The sequence below is a fragment of the Diadema antillarum genome, unplaced genomic scaffold (genome assembly GCF_040938485.1).
Source record: "Diadema antillarum isolate AM-2024a unplaced genomic scaffold, OU_Dant_1.0 seq00001182_RagTag, whole genome shotgun sequence".
Classification (NCBI taxonomy): domain Eukaryota; kingdom Metazoa; phylum Echinodermata; class Echinoidea; order Diadematoida; family Diadematidae; genus Diadema; species Diadema antillarum.
This window is the reverse complement of record NW_027271982.1, coordinates 165,750-179,014: the sequence shown is the minus strand read 5'-3', so window position 1 is coordinate 179,014 and position 13,265 is coordinate 165,750. Positions and strand designations below refer to the sequence as shown.

At 38.6% G+C, this 13,265-nt stretch overlaps 1 protein-coding gene across 2 annotated transcripts in view; it reads left to right on the top strand.

The window, feature by feature from the left end:
* Positions 1-6,793, top strand: part of LOC139744474 (uncharacterized) — a 75,063-nt gene extending 68,270 nt beyond the window's left edge. For both annotated transcript variants that reach the window (XM_071654909.1, XM_071654910.1), the window contains 4 exons: positions 234-404; positions 2,135-2,209; positions 2,609-2,801; positions 5,363-6,793. In XM_071654909.1, the coding sequence (XP_071511010.1) occupies positions 234-404; positions 2,135-2,209; positions 2,609-2,801; positions 5,363-5,465 (542 nt within the window). In that variant the 3' untranslated portion in view covers positions 5,466-6,793. The remainder of the gene's footprint in view (positions 1-233; positions 405-2,134; positions 2,210-2,608; positions 2,802-5,362) is intronic.
* Positions 6,794-13,265: the final 6,472 nt, after the last annotated feature.

The following is a 13,265-nucleotide window of genomic DNA, read 5'->3' as shown; positions in this document are numbered from 1 at the left end:
GCAGTAATACAGCTACTCCCCTTCAAGCAGCAAGCCATGATTTTTTGTTTTATTTGTTTCTCTTAGACGTAACAACTCTCTGTCATTTTGAGTTAAAGAATAACATTTGATGTTTCCTCACAGAATAAAGCCATTGAATTAATCATAACAGGTTTACACAACTGCTGTGGATCTGATTTTGATGAGAGAAATGACTGTAGTACTTTGATTGCTTTCTATGTTTTACATCACAGCTGATTCCAACCAAGTACTTTCAATTCCGTCACCTCAATTTATCTTCGAGCCACCTACTGAGGGTAACATGGACCTCAGCTATGAGCTCTCAATGTCGGCCGCAAATCACCACCTTCATCTTAACCGCCATGAAATCAAAGAGCACAAAAGGCATAAAAAGTCCAAGAAAAGTAAGTAAACCACTGTACAGAGGTCTGCCTTCTTCATGCCCACCCATTTCCTTTCTCTTCTTTTCATTATTCTTATTTAGCTCTTCTTTAAGGGACTGTACAGTACTGGTTGAGATGGGGATTCAGGTTTATTACATTAATAAGTGAGATAATGAGAAACCTCTTATAAAATATGAAAGAGCATGTAATTTTAAGAAGGATTCAACATTTATTTGATGAAAATTGGTTTTCAGATGGCTGAAATATCCAAAAAAGTGATAATGATAAAAGGCGACAGGCCACGCCTTTTATTAGAATCTCTTTGTTTCACCTTGTTTTTGGATATCTCAGCCATTTCAAAACCGATTTTCATCAAATAAACTTTTGATACCCCTTAGAATTGCATGCTCTTTGTCATCTCATAGGGTGGTTTCTGAATATCTTGTAAAACGTTAAAAGCTAAATGCTCACCTCAACCAGAACTGTACACACCCATTAATACTGGCACTGATATTTCTCCTCCTTACATCTTCGTATCCTTTGCCTCTTTCTCCTGTGTACCTTCTATTTCTTCCCCTCCTCCATCTTCTGACCCTATTTGCCCTCTCTCTTCTCTGCCCCCTTCCTCCTCACCCTCCCCCTCCCTCACCTCTTCCACACAGCCACAGCCACGTCCTCCCCCTCTCACACAGCCACCTGCTACTACTCCTCTCCCTCCCACACTTCCTCCTCCTTCTCCTCCCCCTCCCACACTTCCTCCTCCTTCTCCTCCCCCTTACACACAGCCACCTCCTCCCTATCCCACACCACTACATCATCATCCTCTCCCTCCCACACAGCCACCTTTCCCCCTCCCCCTTCAAGACTACAACCCCCTCCTTCTCCCCCTTCCACACCACCACCTTCTCCCCCTCCAACACAGCCACCTCTTCCCCTCCCACACAGCCACCTCCCCCTCCCCCTCTCACAGCAACCTCTTCCCCCTCCTCCTCCCACACAGCCTCCTCCTCCCCTCACACTACCACCTCCTCCTTTTCCCCCTCTGACACATCCATCTCCTCCCCTTCCCACACAGCCACCTGCCCCCCTCCACCCCCCCCCCCCACACACACACACCCTCTACCTTCTTACTCTTCTCCTTGATCTCCTCTTATTCCTCTTTCCTTCTCCTACTCCACTACCTTCTTCCTTACCTTCTATTCATATCCTTCTCAGCTGGCAACTCATATATGCGTCTGTATCAGCCCAAGCCTTTTTAGGGTTTTTTTATCGATTCACTCTATGTTACAGATTGCACTGCTCTTGTTTGAATAATTTTTTCTGTTAAGTATATTCTCTGTGTTGAAGGTTTTCTTGAGGAAAATGAAATAAACCAAAATAAAATTCTCTACCAGTGTAAATAAATTCAACATGTTTTACCACAAAGTGTTTTTTTTTTTCAGTCTTAAAACTCAGTCACTGTATTGCATACGTTGTATTTCTATCAGATTGTCAGAAGAAATCGGCCACTAGCAATGCCAGTACTTCAAAAGGAATTGCAAACCATAATATTAGTGTACCTCAGATTCAATAAGTGCCATTTGAAATGGCGCAAATCAAGTTATCTGTAGAATAGAGGAAACATTCAGTGCTTTAAAATGATTCAGAAATATTTATGTATGGTTGCATGATGACAACAAGACTTCTCTTCAGGGCAATAGCATCAATTTCTACATGTCATTACATTGTCTGTATATTGATATGTTGTGCAGGTCGGAAGCCCAAAATCAAGTCGGAATCTCCCCTTCAACTGTCAAATGGAGGAATAAGAAAGAAGCCCAAAGACAGTGAGTAATCTGAGGGGAAAGGGGGGGGGGGGGGCAAAACAGAGTATAAGCAAAGGATCCTTCAAAGAGGAAATCCACCACAAAAATAATCAAACTTCAAAAGAAGGAGAAAAATATTCCCTACTAAAGGATACAAAAATGACAAAAATCGGATAAGAAATAAGGAAGATCTGACATTTTGAAATTTCACATTTTCGCGGAAAACATTTCTTGATCACATGATCAGTCCACATGATCAATTCACATGACCAGAGTCCAGTGAGGAATTTACTTCTTCCTTTTGGAAATTAAGGTTGACAATGCAATAAACCTCGAAACCCTGAAGGATTCAGAGGGTAAACCTCTACCTCAATATTGATGTTGCCCTTTCACTGCCACTCATACCCTTATTTTGCACAGCACATACGACGTACCTATGGGAGTTCCTCCTGGAGTTGCTGCAGAACTCGGAGACGTGTCCACGCTACATCAAGTGGACAAGCCGTGAGCAGGGCATCTTCAAACTCGTCGACTCCAAGGCCGTGTCCAAGTTATGGGGTCAGCACAAGAACAAGCCGGACATGAATTACGAGACAATGGGCAGAGCCCTGAGGTGAGAGTCGAGCAATGTCCATAAATTGTGAAATAGACACAGTGTGTGGCTAATAAAAACTTAGCCACTGATATCTGAAGCTCCAGAGGTGAAATTGCTGGAGAACTTGTACAAGATGGCGATCACTAAATAGGACTACCATGAAAGTTGATTACTTTTTTCACTGCTCCAGTTTTTAGTAAATTTTGCTTATTTGTAAATTTCACAAATGAAAGTAGTTTGCGCAAACTTTAACGTCTCCAAAATGATTGCCTGTTACTATTTTCATAACACTTCAGTCAAGCTCAAGATGGTCACAAAGTTCCACATCCTCAAATGCTGCTGGTTTTCAATGCTGATGATACCATAAGCGGCAATAACTTCAGTCCACCGAAATCAAAATCGATATGTCTGCACCACAGACAATGTGTCATAGTGTCACTAAGATCACTTTTCACCTTATCCATGCAGATTTCAGAAGTTTGCGTCTTCCAAAGTAGGTTTGTTTGTTTTTTTCTGGGTGTTACCATTTTTCTGAGATTTGGCAAACCATGTATCTGCCTGCCTGGACCATGATATCACTGACTGAAAATGTTTGTTCTTGAATTTCGAAAATTTTAGAAAAAATCGTTTATAAAAGATTAATATTTCATTTGGACAAACACCAACTACTAAATAATTCCCAATATGGTTTCAGGGCACGTCATTCATGCGAGCATGCGTTAATAGACCTTCATGATAGACTGCTGAATAATATCAATAACAATAATCACTCTTTCGGAATTTTTCTTGATCTAACCAAAGCTTTTGATCTGATTAATCATGATATTCTTTTGTACAAATTATCTTACTTTGGAATTAGGGGTACAGTGTGGGACTGGTTCCACAGCTATTTAGATGAAAGATACCAATTTATTTTCTACAATAACTGTAGTTCATCATATTCAAGGGTCCAGTGTGGAGTCCCCCAGGGATCCATACTGGGCCCTCTCCTGTTTCTTTTATATATCAATGATTTATGTTATGTATCCTCCTTCTTTAATTTTGTGTTATTTGCTGATGATACCAATATTATTTCCTCTCACAGTGATTTTAAGTACCTTGTCTCTAAAACAAATACTGAGCTTGATTAAGTGTCTGAGTGGTTTGATGCTAATAAATTAATTGTTAATTACGAAAAGACAAGCGTTATGTATTTTCGTAAACCCACAATATCTCATGTCTTCGATGAAGTTAATATCAAGATGAATAATGTTCAATTATGTATATCAACATCAGTTAAATTTCTAGGTATTATACTTGATGAAAAATTAAAATTTAACGAACACCGTTTTTTGATTTGTAACAAAGTTTCCAAAAATATTGGTATATTATGCAAGTTACGTACTACGCTCCCTGAAAAGCAGCTATTTATGTTGTATAATTCTCTTGTCCTCCCATATTTACAGTATTGCACCATTACATGGGCAAATGCAGGTGTTACTCATTTAGATCCCATACACAAATTGCAAAAGAAAGCTCTACGTATATGCTCTAATTCTGCTTATTTTGCCCCTTCTCAGCCTCTATTTTTTCGTTTAAAAACCTTAACAATATATCATACATATTTATAGATTCAAAATCGCTAATTTAATGTTCTATGTTAATAATAATTTGGCACCAGTTAATATTTCTAATTTATTTCGCCACAATAAAGATGTTCACCAATATAATACTTGCTCACGTCTTAAATTCAATTATCCTGCAGCCAATAGTCACTCCATATTAAAATCTGTTAAGCATACCGGTCCCCGTATCTGGAACAACCTTTCAAATGACATCGCTTCTTGTTCAACCATAACTTCTTTCAAATTTAAATTGAAGAATCTTTTGATTCATACATATAAAGAAAATAACCAAGTTCAATCATTTTATTTGATTTGAATTCCAAAAGAATTTACAATAGTTATAATATATACTCATGAATTTTATTACCAAGAGGAATATATATGCATCATGTATGTGACTGTATTTATGGGGGGGGGGGGGGAGGAGGCGTCGAACTTCACTGGGCTAAGACCTCCTTACTTATTTTTTTCCATTTCAATGTATAGTATCTTCTGTGTTTTATGTACAATTTCAAACAGTTTATTATTTTACTTCATTTAAAAATTATGTTCACTTCGTCATGTACATGTACATGCATTCTATTTATCATTGTAATCTGGGGGCTTTACGCCTTTTCAAGCAATCGCTTTTTGTAGTCCCCGTTCTCCTCATCAATACTTCTTTTTTTGTTTGCTATGTTGATCTCACAATGTATTTGTTTTATGATGATTGAGATGAATAAACGAATTGAATTGAATTGAAAATTGAATTGAATTTATTTTGGTATTCCACAATAATGAAACAGTTATCTCCAGACTGCAAAGACCACAATGTTTGCATATTTCTTGTTTGCATTATTTAAATACTCCACTTGAAGCTGACAAGATATGTGTTATTTTTTGTTGTTGTTGCAACTACTCATAGCATTAACGAGTACGATGATTTCCCTACAAAATATATTTTTTAAATCATTCCTGGTACTTTTGTCATTGCAGATACTACTACCAAAGGGGGATTCTATCCAAGGTGGATGGACAACGACTGGTGTACAAATTCTGTGAAATCCCAAAAAACATTCGTGAAATTGACTGCAGTTGAGAACAGCACAACGCTATCAACCTGGACTAATAGCACGGGCTCCTCTTCCATTTCTGCCTGACCGATCTGACATTGCTTCTCCAGAGATTCCAGATTATATGTATATATATACGTATATATGATTATATACATATAGATATATATAGAAAGATATATGTCTATGAAATATACTTGACAGAGCTTTCATGGTCTATTGCCAAGTTTCAGGACAAAGTTGTGTCGTGGATGAGTATGTTTTGCGAACATTCGACTGGAATCAAGCCCCGCCCTGGTGCTGTCGTGGATTCCTTGGCGGGGGAAACCGCTGCCCGTATGTATGCCTGAATTGGCTGTGGATTGCTTGAAAAGTGTTGTGCTGGTGTGGCCATGCCAGAAAAAGGGCAGCCTCAGGTTCGGTCTGTAACAGAGGTTGGGTTGTGCTCGACGTGGCAAGCCTCCGATTTGGCGGGGACTGGTGCACCCCCCGCGACAGTCGCACAAGAATTGGCATGCAGTCGGGCTCAGAATTTCACTGTTTTACACACGACAGGATGGCGCTGCTATTCATTCCCACATTAATGAAATACGATTGACTTGACTGAAGTACTGTATGTTGCAGCACAACACCAGAGTGAGGCCTGTTCATGGACAATATTTGTTGTGAATACATTCAAAGTTGAAAGATATTTGTAAATGGCTATTTTTGTTGTTTTGTTGTGTTTTGTCAATCATTATTTTTTAGTTTACAGTCACCCCAAATGGCATGGGGAGAACAAGGAAAGGACACGCCAGTGGAGCCAACTTGGGTAGAGAATTAAGGATTTAGGTTCGACCATTTTATCTAAGTTTCTCAGTCCCCCAAATTGTCTGCCAACCTGTGTTAAATCTCACCTCTGAGAGAACCCAAAGTGGGAAACAGTGAACACGGCTTTTTCCCCAATTTGCGACCGTTCAATGCAATTGGCAGCACAGGGCAAAGACATGGGGTGAGTGGCAGCCACTACTGGCATCTGGCCCCTCCTTGATCATGTGACTTCATGGTCACATGACCAAGCACAGATTTAGATAACAATACATGTTAGTTCAGCGCTTGGATGATCAGGTGCATGACACAATACAGTGTCAGTTTACCATTATGAGGGTATAGGATGCATTACTCTCTGCTTGACGAATGTATGTTATCCTTAGGGGGGAAAAAAAGTACTGAAATACAGACATTTTACAGCTGTGAAAGATGTGCACGTTAGTAGTTTTTTTTAAATGGTCTTGACCAAGCTCTGTTCATGTTGATGATCAAAATTACATACCCTCATGGGGAGAATGCTTTTAGAGTCATGTGAAATAGGGGAAAAGAGGGTGTAGACTTACCTTTTTGGATTGTAGAAAACAAAAGAAAAAATTTTGTATATATGTTTTCATTGGTTATTTATTATGTTTTATGTTGTTTGCTTAAAAGAACAGAACATTAAGTGATATCGAGTCTCAAAAAGTAGAAATACAATGGATGGATCCGACAAATGCAATTGAAAAACTTTCAAAAGATTTCCATCTTGTGTGTGTTCTTACCATTCCATGTGAGACTTACTTTGTTAGTTTTCTGGTTATTCCATTTCCAAAGCAGTAATCCCTATAGTGTGTCAAGTTGAGAAGCCCAAGCACTTTGTTGTCATTGACTTAGTTAAGAGTTCAGCGTTCATTGGACACATCTGGTGAATGTTTGATGTGAATTATTCATCTCTTTACTCTGTAGATACACACTTGTTTGACTTGCAGTAGACCTGGCGTGTTTCACGTTTATTGGTGTATGGACAGGGGCTGAAATTACGCCAAATGTGCTGCTCAGTGTCCGACGAGAATTTCTATGTGCATCAGAAATTCATGCACATTTGTTGTGTCATAAAATGTACCAAATTGTGTGAACTCATTCAGGGAGAATTCAAAAACAACTCTCTCTTTGGATCAGGAAGATGTGGGAAGATAATGTTAGTTTTCTCACAGATGGTTTATGTTTGCTATGCACATATTTGATGATTTTACCAATGTTCTTGTGGTCCACATGGTGTACTGGAAAGACCCTAATTTCAACCTTATTATGGAATTTGCTATGCTGGTAATTTTAGCATTTGGATTGACTTAAAACTGAGTGTGGGGTGTTTTTTTTTTCATCAAAGTACACATGTTGAAATACATTTTTAGCTAAAAACAGTTAGAAACAGCTATGAGGTGATAGCACTTCAAGTTCTTTAAAAAGAATTGTATGCTATGCAAAATGAAAAATTATTTTCTGACAATGAATCATGGACATGGGTAGCACAATGAAATTTTTGTTATTGTTTGTGACATGCGCATGTGACAAAGATTGTCGGGGTATGTAGCTTGGCTGTTCGGCTTTTGATTTTTTTGGGAAAAAAAAACATGAGGAAGGTCTTTTAATGATGTGTGTGTCATGTTTTAAATCTGTTTTAAACCTGTTTAACACTTTTTAGACTTTTTCCCCCCAGATTGAGGACAGCAAAGTTAAAAAAAAGTGTCCTATTTTGGGGTGACTTTTAGTGAGAGAATTCATAGAGAGTTTTAGCACAGTAAGTTTTGTGGTGACTTGTTGAAGTTAACTGCCTTTGTCCATCACCGCATGTTACATCGTTACCCTTGTGGCTTGTCATGCATGCATTGGCATTGTGCTATAGGTAGTTGTGTGTTTGTGTGTGTACCACACATTTTTTAGGGGAATGAGGATGGGGGGTTGTTGTAAATGTTCACTTCACTGCCATGTTGAATAATGTAGTCTGAACAGTTATTCTAAATCATAAATTCCTGCCTCACTCAGGGATGTACCATAATATGAGTTGAAGCCTCCCATGTCATTCCTTGGTCTGGACTTACGCATGAGCAGGATGTCATAAAAACATGAGATTTTGTCTGTCTGTTTGTATGTTTCTTTCCTTTTTGTAGGGGGGTGGGGTAGGGAGGGAGATGATGATTTACTTTGTCTGATTATGAACATTTGATGCACAAGATGGTGACTTAGATCCTGGGGTTAATATCTTAATTCTGGCCTTTGATATGCTTTGTTAAGATTTCCATTCCATCGTGATATGTGAATGTAATTTTGTGTGGGAAATTTGAGCACTTTCCCCAACAAATGTATGATCTCTGTTCTGAAAGTATATGTCTGTGAATTCAGGCCCAGTTCAAACAGTGTTTTTTTGATGGGCAGAAGGGATAGATTGCGCTTTAGCAGAGTAAAAAGCACTGTCATTTGAACTTTGTCCGAACTTCACAGACACTAGCTCATCTGTGTGTAGCACATTGCTCAATTTTCTTTCCTGGACTCAAACGATGTATACATTTGCATCCCTGCACGGAAGGATTGTGACCATTGCGAAGTGATAGTATGGTAGACAAAGTGTTTTCAGGGGGCATTGCGTTATTCCAACTCATTTCTTGCCAACATACTGAAAAAGAGACAGAAAAAAAAAAAAGGTTACCTTGAATATCATGTACAAAATGTAGATGCTGTATGTAGTATGAGCAATGTACACTGTATATTGACAGATTTATTTTCATAACTTGATGTCAATGATTCAACCAGTCAGTCAGATAGGATGATCCCCTTTGGAGAAGTATTTGTCCTTGAACTTGAAGCTATGAGGAATGATCATATCAGTTGTTTTGATAATATGTATCTGATTTGAACTCACAATGTGCTCATTATTTGAAATAGATACATACAGCCATATCTTTGATTGGTGACTTGGTTCATCACAGAAACATGCATGACGTAGGCGTACTGCATAAGAGAAATGTTGATCAGATAAATTTTGCTGGATCTGTTGACAAGAGGCAAGTAGTATGCATGGCCAATGTCCAGGTACTAACTGTAAAAGTGGATATTTTCACCGCGAGTAATTTTTCGCACTCGGTGGGGTAAGATGGATTTCGCATGTTTTTAATTCCGCAGAATCAGGACATTAAATACTGGATTATATGGCATGCAAAAATATTCGCATGCTTTTATTTTTGCGCTAGCGTCTGGTTGCGCCAAATGCGCAAAAATTTCCACACTGCGAAAATTTCCACGTTTACAGTATTCTTCACTCTTGCTAAGTGATCATGATTGGATTTTTTTTTTTTTTTAGCATTAGAGTGGAGGTAATGGATGTTACAGTGTGATGCAATGTATCTTGAGAAGCACATGTGTACAATTGTAGTAAGTTCTGATGTTTTAAATGGAGTTGGTACTGTCTATTAAGTCTTGTCACAAAGAAACTTTCTCTGTAAATATGATGTGCACACGACAAAGAAGTGACTACATTATTTTTGATGCAATGAAATTTATATGTACATTTTGTTTTACCGTTTTGTGTTCATGTTTGAAAATATGACTTTGAATATGAGCAAGTGTTCCAAAGAGGAAAAGGCTCATACTGGCATAAGTAAAGAAAGTTGTCCCTGGCTGAAGTTACACTTGTAGTACACCAATCCTGGCGTTCCTTTGTTCATTGCCCACATTCCTTCCATATGTAACATAATCATCCACAAACACAAGACCACTCTTTTAGGTTTTCAGCCAGTGTACTTAATGCGGGCAGTAGTGTGGTATACTGCATAAGATATCTGACTATAGTGCATGGTCCTTTAAGGGCAAATTGCACAAGTATTATCTCATGACACTTTCCAAATTACCCACCTAACAGAAATTCTTCATGCTACCTTTTCTTAGCTGCTGTTAGCTACAGTGGCCCATGCAGATATTTCTACTGTACGTAGTGCCTCGTAGCCTATATTAAACACTGATTTTCATCCCCACTTGTGGGCCATTGACGAGTGCAGCACATTACTAAAGAGACAATGCATTACACTGCCACAAATACAAACAAAACATATGCAGTGAGTATAACTGTAGTAGATCAAGAGGAATTTTGATTTTTTTTTTTTTAATACCTTGAGCTCATCAGCAGATTGGCACTGTCAAACCTGCATGTTTTTGGTTACTTTGATCAGCGGGCAACATTTTGTCAAATTGATAGTCCATTTTGCCATGGCAAAGGTTTCAACAACAGTTAGCCATGCAGGAATTGTATTTTTGGCATTTGCAATGGCTTCCTTTTTGATACATAGACAATCCATGCTTCTACCGAAGATGGGAGCTGCTCCCAAACACAAATTTCCTGAACGAATTAACATTTCTGGCTGCTTCAGGTGTACCTTTATTGCTCTTGTATGCTTGACTTGTTTTGTGTGCAAGATGCATGGTTTTAATACAAATTCAAGTAGACATCATTTGGATTTCATTGTGTTTTAATTCTACAATTGTATAATTTACATTGAACAGGTCACCGAGTTCACTACAAAAATGAAATGTGTATTTGTTACTAAAGTTTTGTGATGAGGTCAGATTGAACAGTTCGATCCACTCTTTCTGGTCTGTTCTACATCCATTCCTTTGTGGATCATTGTTAGGGAGCATCTCTTCACAGCAACAGGAATGCCCTGCATTATATGTGTTTCCAAATATTGCTTCCCTGATAGAGGCCATGCATTATTTGTGTTTTCCAAATACTGCTTCACCGACAAAGTGTGTTTGTCAATTGTTTTTAGTTCATCCTCGGTATCTTGAGGTGAGACTAGTGTGACCAATACTGGTATGATGTACAGTGTTCAGATGATATTTGTTGATTAAAAAAAAAAAAAGAGAGAAAATACAAGAAATTTATACATATGAAATTTTGCAGCTCTTGTCTTGTCTTTGGTTTCCATGAACATTAGAGTCCCTCCCTCCTCCCCCAAAAAAGAAGTTATTGCATTTGGATGATTGTTTTCAAAACAAAATTGAGACAAAATCTGTGTACAAATGCATGTGAATGCAAGTTCACAGCAGAATGGAATGTGAAAATAGGAGGGGTGGGTAGTGCTACCAATATACCAGTACTGCTTCAGCAGTGAATGCACAAATTAACAATTGGTACATTCCTACATGTGTGTATACCGTGGTATGTGTTTGTAAATACCACTGGTATGTTTGTGTTTATTATGTGTGGCCACTAAGGAAGTGTTGTAAGTGGTCAAGAGCAAGCTACTACAAGAGCCACAATCCCATCTGGAGGATTACATGTAGGCCAATAAAAGTGAGTCCCTTGCTAATAAGGGCACAACCACTGCTGATTGATCCAGGGACCGTATCTTTGAGAAACCATGGTTTTATCCATTGAACCATAAGGTCTGGTCCTTTGGTTCACTCATTGGCAGTAAGGACACATTATACTGAAAGAGTCCATGCTATGGAGGAAGGTCCTAATAAGCATGATGTGTAACAAAAGGTGTATGTACACATCAAGAAGTGTATGCCTAAGCCAAGGGTATGTGTATATGTGCGTGCATATGTGTGTGTGTGTGTGTTTGTATGTGTTTTACATAAATCATCATCATCATTGTAATCATCATTGTAATCATCACTGTCATCATTCTTGTGAGCATGCTATGACCTTTCACAAAGTCAAACCAAGCTAGCACACACGCACATTATATACACACACCCACAAACATCCAGCACTCAGCTTTCTAAATTGCTGGTCCTCACAAGTACTCCACAGTCGTTGTTACAACAACAACAACAACAAAGTAAAAACACACAAACACACGATATGATTTCAGTGTGAGGTAATGTATTATAATATGGCCATGAAGGATATGCATAGGTAATGGTAAGGTTTTTTCCTGGTCCCTGGACCTTGTTGTATTCATTCTGAGAACATATGTACACAGACTCCAACCCAAAGCACCTTCTGATCTGGAGATTCTCCCGCCTGAAACCCCTAGCAAACAGGAGACTCCAACTTGATGTGTGCGAAGCGCGAAGTTCCTGGGGTTCTAGATGCTCTCTGGTGCTATCTAAGGCTTATTTTTTCAACATACAATTGCAATAAGTAAGAAATCCTTTCCAACGGGAGACACAGAGCCAGGGCGGGAGAAATTAAATCTCAAGCGGGAGAACGGGAGATTTTGCAAAAATGGGTTTTCGGCAGGAGATCTCCCGTCGAAAACGGGAGAGTTGGAGTCTCTGTATGTGAGACAAATTGGATTCTGCATACTGGTACTCTCTCCATATGGGGCATATTACTTACTGTCTATATGGATAACATAAAATTGCTTTTCATAATGCCCTCCCCATTACCTATCTTCATCAGCATATGATATGATTTCTGCCTCACATTTGGTGCAGGGAATTTGTCACATTTTTACACAGAATTGGCGATGCATACCTTGCATGAAATCCCAGCATACAAGTCCTTGAGCAAATGAAAGAGTCTTCAATGATTTTGGCATGAAGCTCTTTTAACGAAAACGTCTCTACAGTCTTCTGGATTTCAATAAATTAAGCTAATCATGTCACAATTTTCCAAATAAATCACAATTATAACTGCTATAAAAATGTACAACATTTCATCTCTGTCTCATTCGGTTTTGTGCTTTCATATATTACAAACATGCAAGAAGACATCCATAGGGTTGCTTATGTACACATGTGTTATTTACAACAATTCATGTACATGACAGCTTCTACTTGTGCAACAAGGGTATACCACCATGGTACACCCAGAGCAGCACATTTGATAATGATATTAAAAACAAATGATTGTTACTGCCACACAACATAAATCTACAATGTTAAAAACCCCTTTGTTTCTACCAGTATGTGATCATAGGATTACACACAATGCATACATACAGCTGCAATACGTGGCAGACTACGTCCTCAGCTATCTTTGTGACTTACTATAACAGCTGGGTCCTGTATACGCCATACTGTATTGCGAGGTG